At 44.3% G+C, this 10,738-nt stretch overlaps 1 protein-coding gene across 1 annotated transcript; it reads right to left on the bottom strand.

Moving 5' to 3' along the window:
- Positions 1–5,041: 5,041 nt before the first annotated feature.
- Positions 5,042–5,710, bottom strand: LOC120039459 (tetraspanin-8-like). The gene has a single exon (XM_038984851.1). The coding sequence runs from the start codon at positions 5,708–5,710 to the stop codon at positions 5,042–5,044; it is 669 nt and encodes a 222-aa protein (XP_038840779.1).
- Between the last annotated feature and the right edge of the window lie 5,028 nt (positions 5,711–10,738).

Genomic DNA, 10,738 nt, shown 5'->3' with positions numbered 1-10,738 from the left:
AGACTTTGGAAAATAATGTTTGTGATGGCCACTTTGTAGTGAGGCACGGCAACCTTAAATCAGCCTCAGAAAGCCAGGCCTCTCAACAATAGGAAATGGCATCATGTCCTTTGCAATGTAATATGAAAGGGCTGCAGTGAGGTCTTGAGCATGTTTTTGATGTGGTTGCATAAGCAGCCTGCCTTTTTAAATGCTTCCTGGAGTGTCTGTGTCACAACTGTAGATGAGGAGGGACCAGTAGCATCACTGGGTTTGCCTGCTGCACGTCCATCTCTGTAAACAAGGGAATAGCAAAATGTAGTGTTGTTACTATTATTGGTGTTGTTACATTATAATTATTACACGCACGCGCACACACACACACACACACACACACACACACACACACACACACAAACGGATAAGAGGCAATCTGTCATTTCGATTAAGACAATGAGCGAGCTAGGACGGACGTAACGTTAGTCAATATAACTTTTGAAATGTACAGCGACAGAATTCATAACATGGGCCGTTCTTACAGTGTTCTCCCTGTACACCAAGTCAGAACCGTAGGATAAATAAAGGGAGCATATAAGCAGACAGTGAAAGCTCTTACAATTTTCGATGACTACATTTCTCTAAAAACAGGTTATAGGCTACAGCAGAACGGTCAGAACAGTAGGAGAAATTAAGAGGGGTAAATAGACCAAATTATTAGGATGAGGCACATTATTAGGATGAGGCTACTAACAGCTTACTGCACAACTTACACTTAGTATTACTTTCTTAGCTACAGTATACATATCTCCCTGGCATATTATATCATTTATGAAGCAGCGTAGAATACATTTTTGGACTCACATTGTTGTGCTGTGCTCACTTGAACAGGGCTGTCACGCCCTGACCTTAGAGAGCCTTTTTATGTCTCATTTTGGTTTGGTCAGGGTGTGATTTGGGGTGGGTATTCTATATTCTTTAGTGCTATTATTTGTATGTCTATGTTTAGGCCGGGTATGGTTCTCAATCAGGGACAGCTGTCTATCGTTGTCTCTGATTGAGAACCATACTTAGGTAGCCCTTTTCCCACCTGTCTGTGTGGGAAGGTAACTTTGTTTGTGGCACATAGCCCTTTAGCTTCACGGTTTGTTTTGGATTTGTTTATTGTTTTTGTCGGCGTCATAATAAATAAAGGAATTTGTACGCTCACCACGCTGCACCTTGGTCCTCTTCATTCCACGGCCGTGACAAGGGCGGGGCGGTCCTCAAATCATGCTTCATTGGCTGCACGGCCAACGTTGAATGTTTATCATTTAAACTAGGAAAAGAGCCTCTTAATCCCAGATTAGGGAACCACACAGCCACTGTCACCGATTCCTTCCTAACCACTCATTGAATTTGCGATTTCCAACTTGTTGTACAATGTTTATGTCCTATGGCCGATGAGCACCGATACGTTTTATTTATAATTTCTCTTCATTATTTCTCTTCATACGACAAGGATTAAAAACCTCTCTGGGATAGCGGGACGGTAGCGTCCCACCTGGCCAGTAGCCAGGGAAAATGTAGAGCGCCAAATTCAAAAACATTATATAAAATCAAACTTTCATTAAATCACACATATAAGATACCAAATTAAAGCTACACTCGTTGTGAATCCAGCCAACATGTCAGATTTCAAAAAGGCTTTTCGGCGAAAGCATAAGATGCTATTATCTGATGATAGCACAATGTCAACAAAGAGAGTGTAGCCTATTTCAACCCTGCCGGCGCTACTCAAAACGCAGATATAAAATATAAAACATGCATTACCTTTGACGAGATTCTTTTGTTGGCACTCCAATATGTCCCATAAACATCACAAATGGTCCTTTTGTTCGATTAATTCCGTCCATATATATCCAAATTGTCCATTTATTTGGCGCCGTTGATCCAGAAAAAAACACCTTCAATTTGCGCAAAGTCACTACAAAATATCTCAAAAATTACCTCTAAACTTTGCCAAAACATTTCAAAGTACTTTTGTAATACAACTTAAGGTATTTGTAAACGTTAATAATCGATCAAATTGAAGACGGGTCTATCTGTTTTCAATACAGGAGATCAACAAACAAACGCTACATTTTTTAGTCTTGCGCAACTCTCAAACAGTACACATGACGTTACTCTACTTCCTGATGGCCTTCTTCTTCATTGCACAAATGAATAACCTCAACCTATTTCCTAAGACTGGTGACATCCAGTGGAAGCAGTAGGAACTAAGACCACAGTGATTAGAAATCTGGCTTTCTAATGAAAACACATTGAACAGACAGTGACTTAAAAAGAAAAAAAAATGTATGGTTATTCCTCTGGGTTTTGCCTGCTACATAAGTTCTGTTATACTTACAAATATGATTCAAACAGTTTTAGAAACTTCAGAGTGTTTTCTATCCAAATCTACTAATAATATCCATATCTTATATTCTGGGGATGAGTAGAAGGAAGTTGAAATTGGGCACGCTATTTTTCCCAAAGTGAAAACTCTGCCCCCTATCCTAGAGAAGTTTTAAAAAGGATTTGCCAGTAAATTCTCAACTTGATTCATGATGATGACGGCTAGCCTGCTAGCTAAGACTGTGAAAGTATGATGTTGACATGATCAGTCCAATCAAAGCTTCTGTACATATAACATGAATTGATGTCATTTTATCTGTGGCCAATGACCTTGAGCCTTCTTGGATGGGCACCTCTACGGCAGCAGCCGAAAGGTTAGAATGTTCAACGTCTCCTCTTACACTTGGTAGTGATGTAAAATCTCCATGAGTGACAGAACACTGAGCCAATCACGGCGCAACACTCTGTATTTTCTGCTGGCTCGCCCCGCCCACCACAGAAAGCACTGAGCTAGGCTGAAACACCTGCATTTTGGAGCTGCCTTACTAAAAAAAAAGAAAGAGACCATGTTTGTATGAGGCTTTATTAACTCAATGATATATATTATTTTTTACATTGTTTGCAAACTGATATGTGACACGTATTAATGCCAAAATAACATGCAAAACAGGCAAACCCCCCCCCCCCCCAAAAAATGGTGGGGCTCAAACACCTGAATGACGGGTCACCACTGATAATAAGTAAAATTACAAATAATTTCAAATTCTTTATATTAAAACAACCAGATGGTGCCATTTTCATGTTTTTTTTATTTTATTTACAGAAAGCCAGGGACACACGGCATCACTCCATCATTTACAAATGAAGCGTTTGTGTTTAGTGAGTCCGCCAGATCAGAGGCAGTAGGGATGGACCAGGGATGTTCTCTGTTTAGTGAGTCCTCCAGATCAGAGGCAGTAGGGATGACCAGGGATGTTCTCTGTTTAGTGAGTCTGCCAGATCAGAGGCAGTAGGGATGACCAGGGATGTTCTCTGTTTAGTGAGTCCTCCAGATCAGAGACAGTAGGGGGATGACCAGGGATGTTCTCTGTTTAGTGAGTCCTCCAGATCAGAGGCAGTAGGGATGACCAGGGATGTTCTCTGTTTAGTGAGTCTGCCAGATCAGAGGCAGTAGGGACGACCAGGGATGTTCTCTTGATAAGCGCGTCAATAGGACCATTTTCCTGTCAAAATGTAACAAGTACTTTTGGGTGTCAGAGAAAATGTATGGAGTCAAAATAACATTATTTTCTTTAGGAATGTAGTGAAGTAAAAGTAAAAGTTGTCAAAAGAAGAATAGTAAAGTAAAGTACACATACCCCATAAAAACTACTTAAGTAGTACTTTAAAGTATTTTTACTTAAGTACTTTACACCACTGAGTGTATGACCACCACAGGCACCTACTTCAGAGAAAAGTATTGAGCAGTAGAAAACTAATTCACTTTAAAAATACATACATGCATGTTGAATGAGATATGGATTAATCGACTTCAGGTCAAGAAACTGCCATCATTTATCATAAATCAGAAAACCAAATCAGATTGTCATTTGGCACAGGTATATGATATAGAAAATACATAATGGATGCATTACAATACAAAGCAACGTTCAGCAGGGTTGGAGTCAATTCCAGTCAGTTTAGTATAGTGTAGATGGACCTATGTTAAGGTGGTATAGTGTAGATGTACCTAGGTTAAGGTGGTATAGTGTAGATGTACCTAGGTTAAGGTGGTATAGTGTAGATGTACCTAGGTTAAGGTGGTATAGTGTAGATGTACCTAGGTTAAGGTGGTATAGTGTAGATGGACCTAGGTTAAGGTGGTATAGTGTAGATGTACCTAGGTTAAGGTGGTATAGTGTAGATGTACCTAGGTTAAGGTGGTATAGTGTAGATGTACCTAGGTTAAGGTGGTATAGTGTAGATGTACCTAGGTTAAGGTGGTATAGTGTAGATGTACCTAGGTTAAGGTGGTATAGTGTAGATGTACCTAGGTTAAGGTGGTATAGTGTAGATGTACCTAGGTTAAGGTGGTATAGTGTAGATGTACCTAGGTTAAGGTGGTATAGTGTAGATGGACCTAGGTTAAGGTGGTATAGTGTAGATGTACCTAGGTTAAGGTGGTATAGTGTAGATGTACCTAGGTTAAGGTGGTATAGTGTAGATGTACCTAGGTTAAGGTGGTATAGTGTAGATGTACCTAGGTTAAGGTGGTATAGTGTAGATGTACCTAGGTTAAGGTGGTATAGTGTAGATGGACCTAGGTTAAGGTGGTATAGTGTAGATGTACCTAGGTTAAGGTGGTATAGTGTAGATGGACCTAGGTTAAGGTGGTATAGTGTAGATGTACCTAGGTTAAGGTGGTATAGTGTAGATGTACCTAGGTTAAGGTGGTATAGTGTAGATGTACCTAGGTTAAGGTGGTATAGTGTAGATGGACCTAGGTTAAGGTGGTATAGTGTAGATGTACCTAGGTTAAGGTGGTATAGTGTAGATGGACCTAGGTTAAGGTGGTATAGTGTAGATGTACCTAGGTTAAGGTGGTATAGTGTAGATGTACCTAGGTTAAGGTGTTATAGTGTAGATGTACCTAGGTTAAGGTGGTATAGTGTAGATGTACCTAGGTTAAGGTGGTATAGTGCAGCTGTACCTAGCTTAACGTGGCATACGTCTCCCCAATCTGGCAATACAGGGTCATGGCGAAGGCCATTCCAAAGATCATCAAGCCTGCGATGCCAAAAGCAATCCCCATGGTGATGAATATACCCTTCGCCAGGACTGACGTCACCAGCTTGATACAAGGTCTCAAGTAGACTTTGCGCTGTCCATCTGCGAGTTTACACTCCCGAGTGGTGTCATGGCAGTCGCAGGAGGCGGGGACCGTCGAGCCCCAGTCTGAAGGTCCGTGGATCAGTCCACAACACTTTGCCCGCTCTTCCAGGTTCTGCATGAACGTCTGGAACAAAGACGACTGGTTCCTCAGCGGTAGCAGCTTCTCCGCCAACCATTCCTCGATCTTCTTCACTCCGACAGCTCCCAGGATTCCAGCGACCGCCAGGAGGACAAAGATGAGGAGCAGCCCGACGAAGAACAGCATGAGCATGACGCGGCTTTCCCTGATGGCTCCGAAGCAGCCCAGGAAGCCGAGCACCGTGACGATGGTGCCGACGGCTATCAGGAGGTTCAGTCCCGGTAACAACCCCCCGAACACAGGGTTCACTTTGAGGTAGATGGAGACCCCGAGGATGATGCATCCACTCATCCAGAGCAGCAGGTTGAAACCAAAGAGGAGGTACTTGATACATTTGTTCACAGCCATCTTCTAAGATTCCAACAGCCAGGCAAGACGTGACGTGACAGAGCAACTTGAAGATGTACAGTGTGTGAGGGTTGAGTGTACCAGATCTGTCACCGAGTAAAAAATTAGAACCCGAAGCTGTAGGTGTGGCTACTAACTCCTCCTTCCAGAAACCAACCGTTTTCTACTTATGGTGAAACCCCCAACGGCAACAACATAAACCTTATCTAAAGACTGACCCTGGTTCAGCCCTCTGCTAGACTACTTCAACAAAGTCTGAGCAGTGAGCTCTGCTTGAGGCTGTTAGATTTAAACGGATGACTATGCAAAGACTTCAGCAGTATCCTGTACGACATGCAAATATTTTTTAGCATGCCCTGAAGACTCTCCTCTTGCAAACGGATCAGGTTAATCATGACAAACCAGCCTCCACCTGAACAGTTTCTCTCCCCGTGCTGTGGCCCTCACCAGCCTCCACCTGAACAGTTTCTCTCCCCGTGCTGTGGCCCTCACCACCCTCCACCTGAACAGTTTCTCTTCCCGTGCTGTGGCCCTCACCAGCCTCCACCTGAACAGTTTCTCTCCCCGTGCTGTGGCCCTCACCAGCCTCCACCTGAACAGTTTCTCTCCCCGTGCTGTGGCCCTCACCAGCCTCCACCTGAACAGTTTCTCTCCCCGTGCTGTGGCCTTCACCACCCTCCACCTGAACAGTTTCTCTCCCCGTGCTGTGGCCCTCACCACCCTCTACCTGAACAGTTTCTCTCCCCGTGCTGTGGCCCTCACCAGCCTCCACCTGAACAGTTTCTCTCCCCGTGCTGTGGCCCTCACCAGCCTCCACCTGAACAGTTTCTCTCCCCGTGCTGTGGCCCTCACCAGCCTCCACATGATCCACAGAGACTAAAGGACACTATGTACTCTATGCTGCACACTGTATCAAACCACATATAATATCTGCACTTGGTTCATCCGAACACAGCACTGTATTACACACTGTCCATAGGCCCCTATCATTGCACTACGTTACGGAGCAGCCCTACCTCTGCATGTAGATATTTATATATTGTTCTGGAGGCAGCTCGGCAGCTCGGCAGAGGGTTCACTAGCTGGCACACATCAAATCTGATTTGATACCTAACTTTAACCACACTGCTAAATCTAATTCCTAACCCTAACCTTAAATTGAAACTAAAAAGCATACATTTTTACAATATAGCCAATTTTAACTTTGCAGCTGGCACACAAAGTCATCCAATCTGATTTGATACCTAACCTTAATATCCACACTGCTAAACATAATTTCTAACCCTAACCTTAAATTGAGACTGAAACTTAACTTTGCAGCTGGCACATCTACTGGTGCGGAAATCGCTCAGTTCTACCTCCAGGACAAGACTCATCCCAATAAACCTCACCCAGCAAAGATGTCTATCACTAGCAGAACCCTTTCACCAAGTAACATTCTGAGTTTGTGCAAATGTACCTGCCAGAATGAAGGTGATTCTGATTCTGAACAAAATGGCATAGAACAAAGTCAAAAGGTTCTGAAGTAAATTCCCATGGGTAGGAGAGAAGAAGTCCCTGAACATGGGTAGGAGAGAAGAAGTCCCTGAACCAATAACAGTTGGTCGTATTCATGGAAGTCATATCGGGTTGGAGATATTGACGTTTTAAATTCAAATTCATAATAATTAGACACGTTTATTATTTATTTATTTTTTGCTTTGGATTGGACAGGCGAGATCCCTGAACCAATAACAGTTGGTTGTATTCATGAAAGGCATATGGGTTGGAAGCTATTGAAGAGAAGAGGTCACTCAACAAAGTCAAATTGGTTTGAGATCTCTATGTCATGCAATAATAGGCATTGCAGTTTTAAGACGGTCCCTTAACCCTCAGTTTTAAGACGGTCCCTTAACCCTCGGAGTGGTGGTGAGCAACATTTTAGCTACAGTCGTGGCCAAATGTTTTGAGAATGACACAAATATTAATTTTCACAAAGTCTGCTGCCTCAGTTTGTATGATGGCAAGTTGCATATACTCCAGCATGTTATGAAGAGTGATCAGATGAATTGCAATTAATTGCAAAGTCCCTCTTTGCCATGCAAATGAACTGAATCCCCCAAAAAATATTTCCACTGCATTTCATCCCTGCCACAACAGGACCAGCTGACATCATGTCAGTGATTCTCTCATTAACACATGTGTGAGTGTTGACGAGGACAAGACTGAAGATCACTCTGTCATGCTGATTTGAGTTCGAATAACAGACTGGAAGCTTCAAAAGGAGGGTGTTTCTTGGAATCATTGTTCTTCCTCTGTCAACCATGGTTACCTGCAAGGAAACACGTGCAGTCATCATTGCTTTGCACAAAAAGGGCTTCACAGGCAAGGATATTGCACCTAAATCAACCATTTATCGGATCATCAAGAACTTCAAGGAGAGCGGTTCAATTGTTGTGAAGGCTTCAGGGCGCCCAAGAAAGTCCAACAAGCGCCAGGACCGTCTCCTAAAGTTGATTCAGCTGCGGGATCGGGGCACCACCAGTACAGAGCTTGCTCAGGAATGGCAGCAGGCAGGTGTGAGCGCATCTGCACGCACAGTGAGGCGAATACTTTTGGAGGATGGCCTGGTGTCAAGAAGGGCAGCAAAGAAGCCACTTCTCTCCAGGAAAAACATCAGGGACAAACTGATATTCCGCAAAAGGTACAGGGATTGGACTGCTGAGGACTGGGGTAAAGTCATTTTCTCTGATGAATTCCCTTTCCGATTGTTTGGGGCATCCGGAAAAAAGCTTGTCCGGAGAAGACAAGGTGAGCGCTACCATCAGTCCTGTGTCATGCCAACAGTAAACCACCATGAGACCATTCATGTGTGGGGTTGCTTCTCAGCCAAGGGAGTGGGCTCACTCACAATTTTGCCTAAGAACACAGCCATGAATAAAGAATGGTACCAACACATCCTCCGAGAGCAACTTCTCCCAACCACCCAGGAACAGTTTGGTGACAAACAATGCCTTTTCCAGCATGATGGAGCACCTTGCCGTAAGGCAAAAGTGATAACTAAGTGGCTCGGGGAACAAAACATCGATATTTTGGGTCCATGGCCAGGAAACTCCCCAGACCTTAATCCCATTGAGAACTTGTGGTCAAACCTCAAGAGGCAAACAAAACCCCACAAATTCCGACAAACTCCAAGCATTGATTATGCCAGAATGGGCTGCCATCAGTCAGGATGTGACCCAGAAGTTAATTGACAGCATGCCAGGGCGGATTGCAGACGTCTTGAAAAAGAAGGGTCAACACTGCAAATATTGACACTCTGCATCAACTTCATGTAATTGTCAATAAAAGCCTTTGACACTTACGAAATGCTTGTAATTATACTTCAGTATTCCATAGTAACATCTGACAAAAATATCTAAAGACACTGAGGCTGCAGACTTTGTGAAAATTTATATTTGTGTCATTCTCAAAACTATTGGCCACGACTGTACATTGCGCCTACAAACAGGAAATACGACACTGAATTGCATAAACAAACAGTGTAACTTGTTCACCATTATCAGCTAATTTGTGGTTTTGAAGAGGTATTGATGACCAAAGTCTGAATCTTTAATATAGAAGCTGAATATAGAGTAGTGACACTGAGCCTAAATAACAACTCTGTGTCCTATAGTATAGGGTAGTATGGTGGAGGGCAGCACCCTATAGTATAGGGTAGTATGGTGGAGGGCAGCACCCTATAGTATAGGGTAGTATGGTGGAGGGCAGCACCCTATAGTATAGGGTAGTATGGTGGAGGGCAGCACCCTATAGTATAGGGTAGTATGGTGGAGGGCAGCACCCTATAGTATAGGGTAGTATGGTGGAGGGCAGCACCCTATAGTATAGGGTAGTATGGTGGAGGGCAGCACCCTATAGTATAGGGTAGTATGGTGGAGGGCAGCACCCTATAGTATAGGGTAGTATGGTGGAGGGCAGCACCCTATAGTATAGGGTAGTATGGTGGAGGGCAGCACCCTATAGTAGAGGGTAGTATGGTGGAGGGCAGCACCCTATAGTATAGGGTAGTATGGTGGAGGGCAGCACCCTATAGTATAGGGTAGTATGGTGGAGGGCAGCACCCTATAGTATAGGGTAGTATGGTGGAGGGCAGCACCCTATAGTATAGGGTAGTATGGTGGAGGGCAGCACCCTATAGTATAGGGTAGTATGGTGGAGGGCAGCACCCTATAGTAGAGGGTAGTATGGTGGAGGGCAGCACCCTATAGTATAGGGTAGTATGGTGGAGGGCAGCACCCTATAGTATAGGGTAGTATGGTGGAGGGCAGCACCCTATAGTATAGGGTAGTATGGTGGAGGGCAGCACCCTATAGTATAGGGTAGTATGGTGGAGGGCAGCACCCTATAGTATAGGGTAGTATGGTGGAGGGCAGCACCTATAGTATAGGGTAGTATGGTGGAGGGCAGCACCCTATAGTATAGGGTAGTATGGTGGAGGGCAGCACCCTATAGTATAGGGTAGTATGGTGGAGGGCAGCACCCTATAGTATAGGGTAGTATGGTGGAGGGCAGCACCTTATAGTATAGGGTAGTATGGTGGAGGGCAGCACCCTATAGTATAGGGTAGTATGGTGGAGGGCAGCACCCTATAGTATAGGGTAGTATGGTGGAGGGCAGCACCCTATAGTATAGGGTAGTATGGTGGAGGGCAGCACCCTATAGTATAGGGTAGTATGGTGGAGGGCAGCACCCTATAGTATAGGGTAGTATGGTGGAGGGCAGCACCCTATAGTATAGGGTAGTATGGTGGAGGGCAGCACCCTATAGTATAGGGTAGTATGGTGGAGGGCAGCACCCTATAGTATAGGGTAGTATGGTGGAGGGCAGCACCCTATAGTATAGGGTAGTATGGTGGAGGGCAGCACCCTATAGTATAGGGTAGTATGGTGGAGGGCAGCACCCTATAGTAGAGGGTAGTATGGTGGAGGGCAGCACCCTAGTAGTAGTATGTGAGGGCAGCACCGCTAACAGGGTAGTATGGTGGAG

This window comes from Salvelinus namaycush, unplaced genomic scaffold (assembly GCF_016432855.1).
Source record: "Salvelinus namaycush isolate Seneca unplaced genomic scaffold, SaNama_1.0 Scaffold2727, whole genome shotgun sequence".
In the NCBI taxonomy this organism is placed as follows: Eukaryota; Metazoa; Chordata; class Actinopteri; order Salmoniformes; family Salmonidae; genus Salvelinus; species Salvelinus namaycush.
Note: the sequence above shows the minus strand (reverse complement) of the source record. Positions and strands in the feature narration are given on the sequence as shown.

Bases quoted from the DNA above. Each gene is read 5' to 3' on its own strand.
- LOC120039459 (XM_038984851.1), bottom strand. From the start codon at position 5,710: ATGGCTGTGAACAAATGTATCAAGTACCTCCTCTTTGGTTTCAACCTG.